This window comes from Poecilia mexicana, unplaced genomic scaffold, assembly GCF_051168715.1.
Source record: "Poecilia mexicana isolate PSO_F unplaced genomic scaffold, ASM5116871v1 scaffold_3, whole genome shotgun sequence".
NCBI classification, from domain to species: domain Eukaryota; kingdom Metazoa; phylum Chordata; class Actinopteri; order Cyprinodontiformes; family Poeciliidae; genus Poecilia; species Poecilia mexicana.
Window position 1 is genome coordinate 25,805,483 of NW_028263372.1, and position 20,102 is coordinate 25,825,584.

At 37.1% G+C, this 20,102-nt stretch overlaps 1 protein-coding gene across 1 annotated transcript in view; it reads left to right on the plus strand.

Moving 5' to 3' along the window:
- The window catches only part of smyd3 (SET and MYND domain containing 3), a 75,565-nt gene that overhangs the window by 15,254 nt on the left and 40,209 nt on the right, over nucleotides 1-20,102 (plus strand). The window contains exons 2-5 of the mRNA XM_015010426.2: nucleotides 938-1,001; nucleotides 2,445-2,552; nucleotides 2,785-2,836; nucleotides 3,698-3,855. Of these exons, the coding sequence (XP_014865912.2) occupies nucleotides 938-1,001; nucleotides 2,445-2,552; nucleotides 2,785-2,836; nucleotides 3,698-3,855 (382 nt within the window). The remainder of the gene's footprint in view (nucleotides 1-937; nucleotides 1,002-2,444; nucleotides 2,553-2,784; nucleotides 2,837-3,697; nucleotides 3,856-20,102) is intronic.

Here is a 20,102-nt window from a genome sequence, read left to right on the forward strand (position 1 = left end):
GCTGTGTTGGTAACTCAATTGTTGGTGTACTCTTGTGTTTAAAAGCAACACTATGAGCAGGGAAACTGGACTGAAACAGTAATTTTATGGATCTCAAACTCTCAGTCAGTCATTCTGTCCTCTCTACCAAACAGTCATTCTGTAAAATTAGATAGTGCAGCCACTCTAACTGTGTAGATTATTTTCTGGGCTCATATTAACCTATGCACAGACACAATGATACACTCTGAGAGGGGTTCCTGTGATTCACATATCTCTGTGCGTGTGTGTGTGCATGCGTGTGTGTGTGTTTAAGCAGTGGAGTCCACTGTCTGTAATTGGCTGCAGGGAGCAGACGGATTCGGCTCCAGCTTGTTATCAGACTGAAGCCAAACTGGGAAGGACAGCAGTCTCACCCAGACAGAAGCAGCAGACATTACATTTGCACAAAATTGCACATAAACACCACCAGTGGAGGCGCAGCTGTCACACAACATCACTGTGTGAGACGTTCAGACATTAACCATGGGGAGAGAGAACCTGAATGCACCATTGTAGAGATTTTAATTGTAGATAGAGTTATCTGATAGTTAGTGATTAGTCAGATTAGTGCAACAAATGTAGAAGGACAAGATTAGCATGTTACTTGAAAAAAGTCAAGACAGTGATTGAACTTTACTTGGGAAAAATTGGTGCATAGATGGTTAGTTACCAGTGCACATTTAACACTAAACGTAATGAACACCTGACGGGAATAATAATCCGGTTCCACTGCAGGTCAGTTGAGTCATTAACTCTGAAAAATTATTCTTAAAATTATTATTCTTGCCCTGGCCTAAGCGATTTTGGTTGCAAATAAATTGACTTTTTGTAAATTAATCTCTTGCAGAAAAGTGAAGCGTTTTTTTCCTGAACGTGTCTGTGAGGCATTAAATATTTTTTTTTCTCTCCTGTCTAGACGAGAGACCTTGTTGAGATGTTCCCAGTGCAAGATGGCTCGCTACTGCAATGCAAGTTGCCAGGTAGGAGAGCCTTTGTGTTTGTTCACTGGAATTATTCCTGATATTAGGAACACACGGTTATGTCCAAAAATGTAAATATACGTCCCAATGAGGCTTGTTTGCCCTATTAAAAGCACCTTTTGAAAATAAAAACCTAAAATCAGATATTTAACATCTCATTAATTTCATATTTCTTTATTAAAGTGTTTTATTTGTTAGGTGTAATCTCTAATCCTGAATCAATCCTGTTCATTTCCCATTCAGTGACCTTTGCCACACATAAAAGAATAAAGAATAATCAGGATTTATTTTGAATTATGCAAACTTTTGCTGATGAACCAAAGATTATTCCAGGAAACGACAAAACATGACTAACTAATGAGTATTTAAGAGAAAAAAACACATAAAACAACCAAAGATGGACAGAACTAATTAATCTACAAATTACTTACAAAAGGGTGGATATTTTATGATGAAGGTATGAATGTTAAAAACTCAAATTAAATGACTGATTAAAATCTAAGGTTAATAAAAAGTTGGTCTGTCTAAGGGATTTCTTATAGAGGGATTATCAGCAGAATAATTTATTTTCTCACGTTGTGATGAACAGTTGTATCACGCTGACAACATGCTAGCTTATGCTAAAACGCCAAGATAAATGTGAGTAACCATGGCAACCAGTGAGCGTTTAAAGACCGTCCAGCTCTTTCTGCAATCAGATTCAGCGCGCATCCGCTTTGTTTACAAACAAATAATCCCTCCGTTGTTTTGAGTTGTTATACCTACTTTGGTTTAAAGGGGGAACTGAAAAAGGACGACGAATTCGAAGAAACGGTTTAAAGTGTCGGCTTTCCACAACAGAACCAAAAAAAAACGCCTAAGTTTGGTCCAAAATGGCTGCTCTGCCACTTCTCTCCCAGGTCCTGCTGATATTCTTAGATTTACGTTCACAGTCCGTGTTTTGCTTTAAAGGATGAACAAGATTACAAAGCGAACAATCAGACAAGATTAATCCGTCCTTCCTCCGACTTGAGAAAAGACTCAAGGACTAAACGTTACGATTGATTGCAAAGTTAGAGCTGTCTTGTCATACAGCCACAGACAGAAATAAGACTCTTAGTTTTTTTTCCTAACACTAATTTCAAATTGAGATTCAAAAATGTTTTGTCAACCTGTAATCAAAGACTGCACTAATTCATTCATGAACAATCAATAAGTTTCTATCAACTGTGGATTATTTCAAAGCTTTTTGAAATTATCTGCCAAATTTGCAAACATGTCTTCAGAGGCATTCAGACAAAACTTACATGGAAATTGAAGGTTGTTCTGAAAATACATTTTACATGGCATTGAGAAAAGCCTTTTTTTGTGGGTGAAAGGTTAAAACTGAAGTGTGTAATGTAATAGAAAGATGCCTTTTTGTGCATTATACCCATCAGTGTGTTAAATGACCCTCTTCTGCAGAAACAAGCGTGGTCTGGCCATAAGAGAGAGTGTAAGTGTCTTCGCCGTCTCCTCCCCAGACTCCCCACTGACTCAGTCCGTCTGGCTGCCAGAATCATGTTTGCTCTGGTAAGTTTCTAGAAATTATCCTTGTTATTCTCACTCAGAAAATATGTGGAAGCAAGATTCTATTTTTACTTATTTTAACCATGTAGTGTTCTGAAGTTTCAGTTTTTGAAATCCATCTGTTCCTGAAAATAAGATAAAACTGCAAAGTGTTATTATGTAGAACACTAAAAGTATACAAATATGTGTAAAATAAAAATGACATTAATTAATTATACGCTCCTTTTCTATTCAGTTAAACCCTCCTAAGACTAATGAGCTCTACACTTTAGAAGAACATGAATCACGTAAGTACCTAAAGTAAATCTTTGTTTTCATTGTTTATTGTTGTGACAGTTTGTTGGGTTCTGGTCATTTCCCCCTTTGCCATTTCTCGTATTTCGTTTTGCATTTCAACTTTTTCATGTACAAAATTGAGTTCATATGAGTCAGGGAAATGCTTTATGACCTCTCCGACAACAAATTGATTAATTGAAGGAATCTTTTTTAACCTAAAAATAGTTTACACTTAGGAAATATGGTGAAATTATCTGCCTGCCAAAATGTGGTCATAGTTATTATTTGAGAGATTTTGATTGAGCTTCTAATTCTATGTAGTTCATTTTAGTGAGATAAAATTGGTTGTATTAGACAGATAATGTAAACTTATAAATGTTTAAATAAAAGTTGGGGCTGGACGATATGAGTTTTTCATATCAGTCGAGATTAATAATTATTGATTAGTTTTTTATTTTAAATATCTGAATTACTGTCAAACTGGTGACATGAGGTTTCTGTTTTATCCACAGTTTTCACTCCATGTCGTTGTTTTTTATATATGTTTAAGCAGTTTCGAGGCACAGTGGTCAGACATTAAACTGTCATTCAGCAGGTTGTTGCTAGGTAACCAAAGAACGAGTGAGCTAGTTGTTGCTAGGTAACCAGAGAGAGAATGAGTGAGTTGATTCCACCAACCTTATCTCTTAGCTGGCTATGAAAGGTTGAGCAGCTAAAGTCTTTCCTCTGCCTACATCCCCCAGAATGCTTCAGTGAAATTATTGAATATTCTATCAGACATATTATCGATCGATATTGATCACGTGTCTATCACGATACTCATTGTTACTCATTTATTGTCCTGCCCTAGTAAAAGTTTTACATTCTTGCAGACTTGAATTCGATGTCTGAGCAGAAGAAGCAGGGGCTTTCTCAGCTGGCGTCCATGTTGGAACTGTATGTGCAACAGGAAGAAGATTCTGACCTGACACAGGAAGTGACATCAGCCCTGCCGCCTTCCTGCAGGGATCCACTTAGCCTCATTGCAAAGGTTGGTGAAATGAATATAAAACCTATTCTGCTTTCCGTAGCAAAGGATAAAAACACATAGAAGTGTGTGTTTCATCCTACAAGTGGAGAAATGCACAACCTGCCTTCATTAGTTTAAGCCTCCACTCCTCAGTTGTCTGTTCCACGCTGTGCTTCTGTAATCGTATTCCTCTGGTTGCGTATTCCCACAACAGATCTGGTCTTGTTCATTCAAAACACATAAACCACCTTCACAAGGTTTTAAACTGCAGCGTGAAAGGATGCTTGTCTGCAATTTGCTCCCTCTGTATTAGCTGTGAGCCTTAAATCTGTGAAACTCACATGGAGATTTCGAAGCCCAGGGTTTTGACAGTAAAAATACTCTGTAGAATTATTGTCTTTTATGTATGTCAGCATTTTTTTTCTTGTTTATTCATGTTTATTGTGGAGATAAAATGGTAAATTTCACATAAGACCCCAGACATAAGTTTATTAAATTAAAGCTGTTCTCTGAGTTATTAAATTTATAAATCTCTCATTAGTGATTTTAGTAGTAAATGCAATGCTAATGGGCACCTTTGAGCAAAGAGTGCTGTAAATATACATATAAGTAGTTGCCTAAAAAATGACCCAACTAAATTACTTGAGTGAGAAAGTATTTGGTGAAAAAGCTACTAAAGTACTGAGTAACTTATCAAAATGTTAATCATTTAATATTTAAAATTACATCATCAGATGTAACAGAAATGTTTATTTTGACATGTTAAAGGTCAAGATGAAAATTATCCATTTAAATAACATAATTACAAAATTAGGCAAAGGAGAAATATTCCAAATCAATTTATTTCAATATATGAAACTTTAACAAACCACCAGATTTAACCAAAAATCTGGTGGTTTTTATTTTTTTTAAACAAGTCTGTTCTTTATTAGTTGAAGTTACTCACAGTGGATAAAAGATCCAGAAATTTTGAAATTTAGTAGTGATACTTCATTGTATGATTACTCAAGTAAAAATGAAAACTACAGTGTAGTGAAAAGTTTTTTTTAATTACTAACGTAAATGTAACTGGCCAAGTTTTAATGTAGATTGTTGACATAGAAATTCTTACGCAGTTGTATAAAGATGCCATTTTGCTGATATTGGGTACATGTGAACGTGTCAGAGTTTAATTCAGATAAATTTTGACTTTTACACATAAAGTATTTGTGCTTTTATCAAAGTTGCGTCCTGATGTGTGACACAGAGAGGCTCTGTTTTGATTATATTTTTAATTGCTTAAGTGAAAAGTGGCTCAACTGCTGCAGAAATTTTGACTGACACAATTTTTACGTTTCTGATATTTTTGTTTGCGTTTGGAAAGACTAATTCAAATTGTGTAATTCATAGATTGCCAACAGGGGGCACTATTACAGCACAGACCTGTGCTTTGAAAAGAAGTCGTTAAATTTATTCCCTGATATTTCATTTCAGCATGTCTCTGCCTGTGGACTACTTTTTGTCTTTTTTTCATGCATCTTTTTTTATTATTTTTTCCCTCTCCACACTCAGGCCTGTTTGTTTGGCTGCCTCTTTTCCTCCTCTCATGTTTTCTCTCTTTACATGACAAATGAGGACTTTGGTATTATCTACTTGGAGTCCTCAGCAAGCTTAACAAAATAGGCCGCTACTGTATGATGCTCATGTTTGTGACTGTGTGTGTGTTTGAGGCTGCTCCTGTTTATTGGAAAGAAAACCCATTCTTTCTACCAACACCTCCTCTCTAGTCCTAATAGTCTTACATAAACAAATACATTATATGGATGCACCCTGACTTACAAAAGCATTACTGCTTTGAATGCACCCAAAGGTTTATATAAAATGAACAGAAAAATAATAATTCTCACGTTCTTCAGGGAATAGTTTGTTCATCCAGCGTTGATTGTGCAGCATCAGTCTCTGACCACCGTGTGTGAAATCTGCCTGTGTTTAGCTTTGTCACTGGAGTTGATGTGCACCTATAAGTCATGCAGACAGATTACTGCGGCATGCATTTGTGCTCATCCACACTGCTATGTTGTAATATACTGTGACAGATGAGATCTGTCCTACGCACATGGTAATGCTTCCCCCAGGCAGCCCCCGTCTCCCAGGAGTGAACACATGTGCTGTGGATCGGATTTTAACGTCCGACCGCAAACGGGGATGCCTGCATGCAAGCCTTCAGGCATCAGAGTAGCATCCCTGACTTTACATGGACTTCCCTTTACTGCACTCATTTCTTATTTTGGGGTGGCGTTATGTAAGATTGGCTGTCTTGAGCTTTATGTCATGTTATAATGTTACTACAGCATCAAATACATGCCTGGAGTTTTGCCTTGTTTCTTTCATGCATGTTTGAGAAATACTTGAGTCTCCATGGCAACCGTTGAGCTCTGCAAAACGCCTGTGTGGACCTAGCCCCGCCTTCGTAGCGCAGCTCCTCCTCAAAGACGCTCCCCCACTCAGCTCCTACAGACTAGCCAGCAGCAATTAGCTAACACCTGGTGGAGCTGCACATCTGCTCAGCCCATTATATTTATGTTTATAAACTCCACCTCTTATGGTTATATTGTATTATTAATATTCAACACCTTAGATGGAGTAGCTTGTCAAAAAATAAGCAATTTTCCCTCAATCAATAAAATATTTTTTATTCTGTTCTATTCTATATAAACTTCTTCTCAGTACATCGCTGGTTAGAGTTGATAGAGGAGTGATGCTGTAATGACTTCCTGAAGGTAGAGCATCAGAAAGAGGTTTTAAAGAGACAGATGTCCAATTTTAATTTGTTAAATTAGGAAGTAAAATTCATTTTAAGTCATTTGATTTCTGTAGCATTTTTATTACAACTTGAATTAACTTAGTTACTTGATTATGTTATAAAACGGCAGTATGTGGCTGGAAAACACATAATACTGCTGCTTTAAAGATTTTAAAGTATTAATTTCAGAAAAATTGCATTTTCTCATTTTGTCAAAGGCCTAATTGTGGGAATTCCTGTAGGAAGAGGGAGAAAACTATGCTGTAATATTCATTACCATTATATAAAGGCAATTTACCACAGACAGGTTATTTGTAAGTAGTACTGTCAATCGATTGAAATAAATTTATTGGATTAATCACACTTTAGCACTGTAATTAATCACTTTGCTTAACTTTATCAGCTTGAACTGTAAACATGCATGTTTTTAATAAATGTTTAAGAACGTTTTATTCCCTCAAACATCTCGGGTTTTCTGTTTTCATATTCATGAAGGTTTAAAAAGTAATTAGAGATCTCATGATGTCCAGTACATTATGAATAAAATGCATTGTTGCCTTTTCTCTTGTGTTTGCGACTCTGCAATGTTAAGCGGCACTGAGTACCTCGCTGCATTGACCTGGCTAACCAGGAGAAAGGCTTTCAGGCCAAAAACAGAGGTAACGTCATTAATCTGCATTATGTAATATTAACATGTTAAACGTTTTAGATTAACCACATGCTGTAACGCGTTAATGTTGGCAGCCCTGATATAAACTCCACCAGTAACGACCCAGGAGTGAATAAATTTGGTTTTATTTAGACTCGCATCTCCTGGTTGTAATAATTTTCCCTCTTTTTTGTTTTGGTTGGTTGTAATACAGTTTGTGTATGTCTAGTAAGTTTTGTTTGCCTGTAGGAAGTCCTACGAGTAATTTATTGTCTTGCCTTTCTTTTGTTTTTCTCTGCGATTAGTTGAGAACCTAAATGGAAAGAAGACTCCTTCAAATGTGTTTGCATCAAATGGAGAAGTTGGTGATCTTCCAGTTTTTCGTGGCTGAAAGTAAAATTGATGTGCAAAAAGTGTGATTTAAAATAAAAATGTTAAAAACAAAAGTTTTTTTTAGCTAAGGGATTTAAAAGTAAAAAAATTACATGTTAATTTTGCTAAATAATGTAAAAAAAAGAGAGTAAACATCGTTCTTTCCACCCACACCACCTTGATTATGTTTGTTTGGTAGTTTGGACTCATTAACATAATCCATGTGCGAATGTGTCGGTATGTTCAGCCTTATCTATGCAGCGTTTTCTGTATCTGTGAGCGTAGCAGGCAGCTTCATGGGCGCAGCCTAATTAGCTTAGGCTCTGCAGAATCACGCACACAGCAGTGCGACCCGGCTTACTGTAATGACTTTGACTTCATCATGAATGCAGACACAGAAAGTGTAATGTGAGGGGAAAATAAAAACCATTTGCTTAATTGACAAAGATTGGCCGTGTGTGGGTGGGTGTGGTGGGGGAGGTGCTCTGAGAGAAGTGGAAATAAAAAAGAGGAGTGGGTAGGAAAAATGAGTGACATGAGGGAGAAGAGCAGATGGAGGAAAAGGAGATGAACATGAAGAAATTGGTAGAGATGGAAGCAGTCAAGGGCAAATGAAAAGGATCGACACTGATGTGTTAAAGGGCATTTATCATTTTTATAGCTTTTCTTTTTCAATTCTGTTGAGGTTTAAGATACTTATATTGATTTACACAAATCAAATCAAATTTGAAAAAGTACAAATAGAAATGTAGAAAGCTGAAGTCAGCTGACAACTCAAACGAAAGTTGATAGAAAGTGAAATTTTACGTTTGTAACGTCTAAGTTGCATTAGTGCATATGACTGTATTATTTTCACCCATAAATAAAGTCTCCAGCTTGCTTTTTTGTTCATGAAATGTTGATTTATATGGTGATTTGTTCAGTGAGGTAGAGGAAATCAGAGCCATTTAAGGGCAGTGGTTTGGAAACCTAGTAAACCGGCACCCTACCCAAGAATATAAAAGGATTATGTGGGATGTCCGCTTTGCCTGTAATTTACCACAGTGGCAAATGGCTAATGACAAAAACTGTAATCAAAAACGCTAAAATCCTGATGACATTCAGCTTAATGTTGTCATTTCTGTTGTGGTTCTGATCAGTTTTTAATGCTGACATGCATGTTCACGTTCCTCCCTTATGTTATTACTGGTTACTAGGATTTATTTAAGTAGCTGTCAAAACACTGTTGGCTAATAAAAGGCTACTTCAAGCTGGATTGTTTAAAGGGAAGTTAAAATACTGAAACTGTCATCAGACTCTGTGTTCATCGTCTGTCTCAGGGATGAAGCAGCTAAACATGCAGCAGGATTCTAAGCAAAGAGCCGTTATTGGTTTGATTTTATCTGTGGGCATCAGTGGATGTTTTCACACCTGGTAGTCACATAGACCTGGTTTAATTGGGGACAAAAGTTGCAACATTTGTTACATTCTCAGCTGGTGCAGTTTGCTTTCACACTGCTTTGTATTAAACAACACAAACCCTTTGAAAAACCTGTACCTCTCCTCGCCTGTGGTGGTGCTGCACCAAGAACCACTGAAGGAAAAGACACAAAAATCTCAGCCTAACAAGAAGAGTGCAGCCTTCTTCATCAAGAAATGTTGACAAAAATGGAGTAGCGTCAGATTTTAGCGGCTGCAGGATTTCTCTTTTGTTGGTAAAAGACCATAAGCCATTTCCCCCACTAGCTTTAGACTCACGCATTTGTTTTTGCTGCATTTACCCAGAATTCCTTGTACTATAGTCCACTTCCTGTTGTTGGAGAGCTATCCAGTCCACTTGGCGTTCACATTTAGATGAACCAGAGTTCTCTGTTTTGGTCCACATCAGAGTCTGATTGCACAAACGAACCGAACTTTCTAGGCAAACAAACTGGAGTCGATTAAAATGAACTAAAGAGCTGGTGTGAATGCAGCCTAATGGTCATGATAAAAGAAGAAAGCATTGTCGAACCAGAAACTTTATCCTCACAAACACCTACCATGATCACCTCAGTGGTCTGTTTCCTCTTATTTGGGTTGATTTATCTCCCTAAAACAAAGGTACTGATTTTTAAAAAAAAATATAATCTTGGAGCAAAGAGAACTCCCAACGTAGAGACCATTTTCTATTTTTGATCCCTTTAAGTTTTCATCTCATCCGTGGAGCTACTCCACATTTTGCACAAGGGCAAAATGCAAAGCTGAATAAATTTTGATGTTTTGTATTATTCAGAGGTGATTTTTGAAGGGGATATAAAAATGTAAGTGTTCTGTGAATTGAGCAGCTCTTAGTTCCAGATGAAGCTGCCACCGTCTGTCCTCTTTTTTATCATCATTGTCTCCTTGACGGCTCATCCTGTGCTCTCTTAAGCTTCACTGTCTTCATTCTTCTTTAGTGACTTTGATGGATTTGTTACATTGAAGAAAGAGTGATAAATTACTAAAATGTTGCTGTTTGTGTATTTTATCCAGTGTCTGATTGTGCTGCTAAAGGAAACTCACAAATTAACCTGTCACGTTGAGAAGATGGCCTGTTAAAAGACCCATTTACTGCTGGGCTGAGACCCTTTAAACATAACAAAACAGTGGATTATTGACCCTCTGCTGGCCTCATGCCTGACATTTGATGCCTCTGTGATGAAATATATTTTTAGCACAATAATACTGGACAAGACTCACTTGTTTTATTTCTTGTATCTGGTTCTGTATTCAAGCCAAAACAGGAGATATGTGGTTGAAAAAACAAGTTTCTTTATAAATTTAACATTTATTTTTACCAGTAAAATACCACACATGCATTTCCTCTTTGTTAGTATGAATCAGTTATTCTTCATAACCTTAAATCAGCGTCTCAAGCTTTTTCAAGTTGAGTGTCATTTACCCCATTTAAAACAACACTAATGGACCACCTAACTTGAAATAACACAACATCTTAATATATTGCAAAATAATCTCTTAACTCATTGTCTTTGTTCCTCCTAATGTGAAGGATGGATGTTTTGTAAATGAGACTGGCCAAATTAAAACCATGAACATGTCAACTCACGACGTTATCAATTATTTACAGATTCTGAAAGCGTGGATTCGAAACTTAACCAATTATAGAAAACGCATGGAAATCAAAAAATGTTCTTCAGTACGGGTGTTATGTGCATTAATAACATTGTAGGGCTATTTGTAATTCAGAAGCACAAGAAAAGAAAAATCGACTTGAGTGGCGTTGGCAAAAAGAAACCTTTTCTTTCAGGCAGTAGATAGTCCAACTTAAATAATTTTATTTTAGGTGTTAAGATGCAGCTAGTCAGCATGGGGTGCAGCGCTGCTCAACCTGTCCTCACCGTTATATCGCACTTAGCACAGCCACAGAGCTAGCTCTACATGCTTGTGGCATGCTATGTATCCTAATAGTGTTCAAAAATATTAAGTTTAGCAACTCAAAATTAGAAACTTTCCATTGGTATCTTCAGGCTTTTTTTTGAGTGACCCGGTCGTAAGGAACTTTTTTTAAACACAGTCATTTGCTAAGCTAGCTGTAGCACTTTGAGCTGACGTTGCGGCAAATAAACGGTTGTTTACATGCAGTACCTGGCGGACCACTAGAGGGCAACTGCGGACCACCACTGGTCCGGAGACCACATTTTGAGAAACGCTGCCCTAGAACAATATCTTGAAAACTTGACTAAAATATTATAATAGTAGGAGTAGATTTATGTAAAACAGTATGCAAATATATTTATCTGTGGCATAACGTAGTGCCCACACTCAATGGAGAGTACTTTAATTTGTTATTTAAACATGCTATTTTGTTCATGTTTGCCCTTATTAACCTAAATGATGTCTGCATGAAAACAGCTGAGAGGCTCTGCTCAGTCATAGTTCAAGCATTGAGTCACTGCAAACAAAGCAGCTATGATCAGAATAACTTTGACAATTTATCAGAAAAAGTCAAACTATATCTTCTTCTGTAAAGTAATTATTTTCATGATTCAAGTGGGTTACAGCAGTCTTTAGCAGTTCACAGCACATTTGGTGACTTTTGCAGAAGCTGTATGAAATCTGTTATTAGAAATATGAATATTTTTAGAAGCATTAAGTGAAAACAGTAATATTTGCAATCAATGGAAAAATCCATATCAACATATCAAACAGCAGTGAGTATTTGAAGCTATTATATACAGTAGAATATAAAAAAATTCAAAAATATAAAATGATTAAGAGATTTCTGCCCTTAATCAAGCATGTTGCAATAGATGCAACCATCTCTGATAAATATAAATAAAACACAAAATACACTTAAATACCTGAGAAATCAGCACACGATTCCCCAATATGAAGAAATTCAATAATTATTCAGGATTGCAGTAAAACACATCCAGATGAATTATCCACAAATGGACAAAACATGCTTAAAAAATCCACAAGTGTCTAATTTGCCTGAAAACAATTTTGCCAACATGAGCGATATCCACTCATTACAAATGCTTGTTGTTTCCACCAAGCAAAAATTGTTTTAGGATCTAGAAAAAAAAATCTTCGGATGTTTTCGCACCTAATAGTGGTTCGAATGTCGACCAAAATTGCAGAATTTGTTGCATTCGCTTTCACTCTGCACCGTCAAACATTTGGAAAACCTGTTCTTCTTCCTCGCCTGTGGTGGCGCTACACCTAGAACCACTGAAGGAAATGACACAAAACCTTCAGAAGAAGATGTCCCCCTTCACAAAATGTAAACAGAAAAGGAGTGGAGTTTTAGCAATTAGAGGATTTCTCTTTTGTCTTTGGTAAAATAACAGGAACTATTTCTCCTGCTAGCATTTGGCTCGTGTAACCCTCAATTAGTCAAGACTTTTATTTTTGCGGGCCCACTTCCTGTTTTGCCCCAAACTTGCCAACTTATTTAAAGCCCCGCCTCCAGCGCACATTTGAACTTCATCACCTGTTCCACTGTGATGGTGGCTGGCTGTTTGGCGTCTTCCTGACGATTCATCCTGGCAAATTCATCAAAATCTTTGCATCCACTGATTTGATCTTTTGAACTGGCGTTTCTTACCTGGGCCGTCACCGGGATTGAAACAGCTGATTGCAGTTTAGTACACCCCACTCTCTTTCCAAAGGTCGTTTTTTTTTTTTTTTCATTCATGATGGATCAGATCCTCTTCTGAATCCAAGGATGGTGAGCTAGGAATAAGGACAAGAACTTTATGATCTTGGAATTGATTTATTTTGAGTAAATTTTTCTCTCATTGTGCATTTGTAATTGTCTGTTTCCCCCCCCCCCCCAAATCACTAATATATGCACCAAAACTAAAACCATTGCTTCGTGTCTTCATTCACACCTCAGGCTCCTTAAAGAACCATCTTCTGATGCTGCTCTTGTAGCCGCAGTTAGCTGCATAGCCCATAACTGTTACACTCGCATGTTCGTTTTGGTTGTATTTACCCAGAATGCCCTTCCCTGTAGTTCACTTATGCTTTTGGAGCGGTCTCCGGTCCACTTGGTGTTCATATATGAATTTGAACTACGTTAGAGTTCACTTCAACCGGCCAGAGTTCGCTTTCTGTGTTCTCTGCTTTCGTATTGCTTGGTAAAATTGTCCTACTTTACTGATGTTGACTGAAGTTGGTCAGTGTGAGGAAGAGAGGCACATTGATGAAATGTAATGAAGTTATATCCCAGCTGTACACATCTAGCCGCGGCCCAGTGGCCCCACAAATATGATGCCAAAAACCCAGGGACATTATTTAATCTTTTCATAACAGTTCCCCGGCCATTTGGGAAACGGACTCAACATGCTTCAGTTGGCAGGTTTAAGACTCACATACGAACCATTTCCTTGGTCTCACAGCTAATGTGTTGATGTTTTCCCCAGATAAATAATCTTGAGAAAATGTCCGCCTCCTCTCAGCATCATGTCAGGAGGAATCACCTGAAGCACTGACGCAGGTTCAGACCTTCAGGAACCTATTTTGAGTTAGTTTAATACAAGTTTCAGATCAATATACTTATCTCAAAACTATTATTTTTAAATTAGTTTAGAGATATGATCTGATTTTATGTGATATTGCTATGAGAATATTTACTAAATTATGAGACACGTGAACCTTATGATTAGTAGTTCACTAAAATACCAATTGCTCAATTTATTATTTAATCATATTTGTTTATTATTCAGTTAATTAGTCAGTTAGTCTGGTAGCAAGATGAGGAAAGATGTGCCAAACATTATTAGACTAACACTAATCAATGTAAATTAGTTGGATATGAACATACATGTAGATAATGAAGTAAAGAAACATTTAGCAACAACTAGTTTGTCATTTTGTATGAAAAATACGCAATAAACTATTTTTATTGCTATTCCTGGGTGTGAAAAGTGAGGCCGATTACATCCTTTGAAATGATTTTTTTCATTGTTTTTCTCTTGACCTTAAGACAAATTTAAGACTACTTTCTTTGATTCTACTAATGAAGAAATCCATTGTTTAAAATTTACCACAGAAAATTTGGAGAAACCTTTCATTCAATTCAAAATTAAAATTCAAAAATACGTTATTAGTTCCAAAGGGAGATTAAATTACAGGACACTGGAACAATATCCTTGGTCAGATGAGATTAAAATATAACTCTTCGGATCATATTTCGCTCATCATGGTTTGAGTGTTAACATATTGAAGGAAAGAGAAATGGAGGACTTTTCTAGATATAAATCAGAATAAAAATAAAGCTGACAGTATGGCCCAGTTACTCACCAACTTAACTGGTTGAAAATCAACTGGACATTATAGTACAATGGAAAATCTCTGAGATTTGATGACAGTTTGTCAGAAAATGTCAAAATGACACCTGATTGACACACGACTCATTTCAAAACAAACCAAAAAGCTGTTATTGAATAAATGTCACTAATTATTCTTTGTGTCATTTCACTTGATTACACATAATTGAAGTCAAGGACAGGGTCGCCTTACATTTTATTGTTGCACACATTTGGGGTAAATTTCATTTTAATACAGCTGTGATTACTCAGAAAAGCAGGTTTAGATGTTTAATAATGGTTTTCCCCATCATAGAAATTAAATTAAACGCACATTAGTATGACTCTGTTTAAAAGAAGCCTCACAGAAAAAATTTATATATTTTATTTTTCAGATAAAATCTTTGAAAAAGTTTAAATTAACTATTATCTCTATCGGACTTGATGGTTTTAAACTAGTAAGTGTTAAGAGTTTGGTTCACCACTGTCTGTGGTCGCCTCAGAAATGCTAAACAGATCCTGCGACAGCCAGTGTTTGGTTCATTAAGCTTGTTGAAAATGTATTTTTCCGATGTGTACGTGGCCCAGGTGCTGTGATACTGCAGCATGTAAAGCTTCAAAGAAAAAATGCTTCATCAGTCCTGTTATTTTCATCCTGAATATAAATGAGGTTCCTCAGGGTTCTTTCTCTCATCTGTTTCTCATCTCTGTTTTACTGAAAACCAAGCCAAGCACGACACCCTCAGCTCTTGTTTCAGGGACAGTGAGAAACACCCTTCGTGACTTTCAATCTCTTTTGTGAAATTTGAGCTCTTTCCACCTTGTAATGTGCTAATGTGCTCCAAAAACTTTGAAATCCCAAAGCCTGTTTCCTGCGCCTCATTAAGAGGGGAATTATTTTTGGAGTCAGGGCCCAGCAAATAATCGATGCATATTTCATTTGTGTGGCTGTCTTACTGCTCCTGACTGGAAAAGGAAGAACTGGCTTTGTAATAAAATTTGGGGGATTAACGCCGTGTTTACCCTTACATCAGAAAGGTATCTAATGGATGAAACGCACATTAGTATGACTCTGTTTAAAAGAAGCCTCAGAAACAATTTATAGATTATTATTATTATTTCATGATTATTGTTTGAGTTAATCTATCATTTATTGAGCGATATGACTGAAAAGCGTATCACGATTTAAGGGTTTCATATCAGTCGATATAGATAATTATGTCTGTTTTAAATATTTCCTCAGTTTCCTCTTAAGCTCTTGTACTCATTTTCTTCCTTCACTCCAAGTTGGCATTTTTTATTTCAAGCAGTTCTGAGTCATTGTGGCAAAATCTAAAACTGCTACTCAAAAGGTTGTTGCTAGGTAACTAAAGAGTGAGTGAGTGAGTGAGTGAGTGAGTGAGTTGCTAGGTAACCAAAGAATGAGTGAGTTGCTAGGTAACCAAAGAGTGAGTGACTGAGTTGATTCCACCAGCCTTGCTTAGCTGGCCTTAAGAAGTTGATGATTTCCTGTTAGAGTCTTTCAGTTTTGCTCATATAAATGACTCAAAGTCTTCTGGAGAGAAATGTTGAGATCACAAATGTAGATCCTTTGGAAGTTGTGTTCGGTTTCAAGTTTCTCCCACTGCTCTCTTCTTTTTTTTTCATGTGGGAAGAGTTCACATTTACCTCACAAGGGGTTTTTATTTTTTTAATTGCAGCAGATAGTGACGGTGTGGCATTATCTAAAATTACACTGCAAATGCAATATGATAAATATTAGCTCAGGTAAAGTTAGCCTTCCTGTGTTTACTCTGTAGACTCCAGTACAGAATGGACCAAAACGCTTCATCAACCCAGCAGGTAAAAAAATAGGTGGAAAATATAACAAAAGATATTTTGAGTTTTGGTCTATCACCAACAGCAATTTTTTTAGTTGATAGGGAAATTACAACATATTTATGTCAATGTGTTCAACTAATCCAGGATCCCTTTAAAAAAAAAAGAAAAACAATATATTATAGTAATTTCATGTATGTTGGACACAGTCCCCACAGCTTCAGACATTATCCCAGTTGAGTGATGTCTGTATTTGCCTCTTCAAGAGACTAAAGGGGAATTTTGTATATAATGAGCTCCTCCCTGGAAACACCCCCCGGTGGAGCTGAAGAGACCGTGAAGCAGTGGGAGGGGTAAATGACAGGGAGAGGAAGGACAAACACACCAGCACTGCAGTCCCATTGGGCCAGTGTATCTAAAACTATGTAATTACAATCGGGCGCTCCTTTAATTGACTCCATTTGGAAGCCCCCTGAGCATAAAATGTATGTTAAAGGAAGAGAAACCCCCCTTATTAAATGCTGTAATGAAAAATTATTTAGAAATCGTAGTTATTAGAGGTGTTTTTAGGTCTGTTTTTGGATGTGTGGCTGCTGCAACATTCACCTCATATTTAGTCACTGTCCTGCTGTTACTGTGATATTTAGTTCAACCTGACTATGCATATCTCCCCTTCTCTAAAGGTCACTTGTGGCATTTTAATGACTGATGAAATCACATGAAATTTGCCTCTCGTTGCACCGCGTGGCTCCTTACTTCAGGATCTGTTGTGGATTTCATCCGAGCCTAAACGCTGCTATGCCGTCTCTGCTCTCATCAAAGGTAACACATTTGTTGCCGGTTTTAGCTGGAAAGAAAGAGGCCTTCGGGAGGAAACCTGTAATAACTGAGCGATAGTTCAAATGGCTTCGGATGAGAGAGAAGTAGCTTCGTGGGACTCATTGTTCTGTTACGACGGCAGATTAGAGATTTAGCGATTAAAGAAGGCAATAGATGGTTGATGAATGGTCAGCTCTGCAGGCAGGGTGCCTGGCTGTGCATCAGCTCCATAGAATTGCTTGTTACGTCGCGTTCAGACTCACTCATTGGTCTTATGAATGTCGTTTAGCTGAAGGCTGTATGTAATCCAATTTTAGCACGTGGCAATGACGTCTCATAATGACGGTCAGGCTGATATTGACCAACCTTATAGTGTAAGGGGCTTGACGGATGGGGGAAAGGTGTTATATTCGGTGTTTTAATACTAGATGGCTCCTGCAGTCACCTCCATTCTCTCTCTCTTTCTTTTTTTCTCTTTTTCTGAGAGAGTACTGCTATCCCTGCAAGTCAAGGACATCTCCCATTTTCACAGGTGAAGGAGCACAGATTGCACTGTTCTTGAGAAAAACAGGACTGAGGATCAAGTGCAGCTGGGGTTAGGCCTGGATGATAACACATTTTGCTAGATGATAAATTGTCCCAGACGTTATAGCAATAAATGCTAATGTTGTTTTGAGACCATTTTTAAGTAATATGATGGTTATGCAAGAGCACATTCTCAAAGATCAATAAACATTAGATTCTAATGAACATGCAATACTGGAACTGGACGACATTTTTAATATTAAAATAAATAAAACAACAAATAAAATTAATACTGAAGTCTCTGTAAACAAAATTGTCCTTCAGAAAAAGGTGCTAGATGAGACCAAAGCTCCAGATTAAAGACTTTTTGTCAGCCAGGTTTTGGTAGAAAGAGAGAAAACTGGAAAATATTTAGCTTGTTTTAATTTATCATGCTTTTTTGCTCATTTGTTAAAACTGTCACCATGTCGTAACAGCTTGGTATGAATCTGATAATCTGTTGAAAGCTCCTCCTCCCCATCCCAGTGGTACTGTAGAAATCTGAAGAAATGCATCACTCTCAGTCAGAAACAACCAGTAAGAGACAGGAAGAAGGTCTTAACACTGTCAATCATTCTCGTGTATGTGGTGCTAAATATGCTAATTTATTACAATTTATTGGCCGTTAATGGTGGCCTTGTTAACTAGCTTGAGCCCTCATGTGAGGCTTTGTTGAAGTGAACTAGCTGAAGCAGAAAACAAGGGGTAGAGTGTGAGCAGCGTGTACATTAAGTTGATAGACAGCACAAAGACCCTGTTCTCAGATTATTTTGTAAGGCATATCTAAAATATTCAGGGGGGAAAATGCAGTTTGGATGCTGAAATACTTTTGCCACTGTGCTAGTCGACACAAAGCAACCAATCCAGGAGCGCCGTTTGTTTTCCTTACCACTGATTGGCTGCACCCACAACAGGGTTGTGTTTCCACTGTACATGCTAATGCATACTAAGGTATATTTTGTGTTTCATCTATTAAAATAGGCACTTATAAGTATTTTTTTGACTTTTGCTAGTATTTGTAGGTTTTAGCTAATGGAGAGGGATTATTAAAGATGCTGAATAACTGAGATAATGAGGATATTCCAGCTGGCTGGACTAAAAATATCAAAGAATGTTAAATATCACATTCTGGAAAGAGGGGAAAAAAATGCTTAAAAGTGTGTGACTTTCAAAAACGTGATGCTTTAATTCACCGGTGACAAGACTAAATGCAGTTGAAATAGTGTTAAAAACATTACAAACCCTGTAATTTATGCAAAACTCTTAAATGTCTAAACATTTCTCTCTCTCTTTCCGTCTGCTGGTGGGTACGACTCCCCAGTTAGCTGACATTTCAGCGCTTCGAGGTCTTTTGATCTTTGATTTCACATCACAATCTCTCCTCATCATGCCCTCCACCCCCATTTTCCTTTTACTCCCTCATCCTTTCATCATCCCGTGGCTGTACCACTGAATTGGCCGATAACTCTCAGAAGAGATGGGCGATGAACTGAGACAGCGCAGAGGGCCGGGAGATGGAGGGGGAGGAGGAACCAGATAGAGGAAAAGAGGATTAGGAAAGCCGGTAGAAGCCGCAGATGATTTGTTTAAGAAATCAAGAGCAATGTGAGATGGAGAAAACGGTTAACAGCAGCAGGATGGAGTAAGAATGAACTCAAATTTATTTATTAAGGAACTCATCAAACGAATAACGCGTTCCCTTAGGTTGCATTGTTCTTTCATTTAGTTTGTTTCGGTTTGTTCAGATACTTAACAGGCAGGAAGCAGCATTAACACTGATCATGAAATGCAGAAAAACATGTCTGCAGTTTCCACTTTTGATATCAAAACTGGTTTGCATTTTTACAGTGGTGTTAATGAATGAAAATTAATGAGGTTAACATGTTTTTTTTTACACTGCACTCATTTTGCATTTGATATTTTGACTGGTTGTCATGGCGATACAAAAATTTGGGCCGATATCGATATACGATATTAATGTTGCAGCTATGGCCGATAACCGATATTTACAAATATTATATTTCACTGCCATTTCCACATCTATCTGTTGTTGATATTGACCCAGTTTTATTTATTGGACCAGTATTAATATTTTAAAAGATTAACATCGGCTGACACCGATGTTGGTGGCGATATATCGTGCATCCCTAAAAACTACGATTTCAGATGGAAAATTGTAAGCAGTGTAAAATATTGATACAATGTTTTTTGTTTTTTTGAGTTGATAGAAATGAATGTGGAACTGGTTTTACTTTGCTAAGCTTTTATTTTTAGGAGGCTTCTTTGTTTCTCTGTTGTATCCTGCTCCCATCATACTGCCTGTTGATATCAACTCTACAAATTCTCACTGTTACTAGATGATCTACTCTCTTTTTAGATCAGTATTTGTCAATCTAACTCAATTGAAATTTGATTAACTTTGATGGATAAAAATGATGCCAAGTCGAGATGTTTGACATCTTCTGTAAGACAACTCAGATTAATTTTGCTT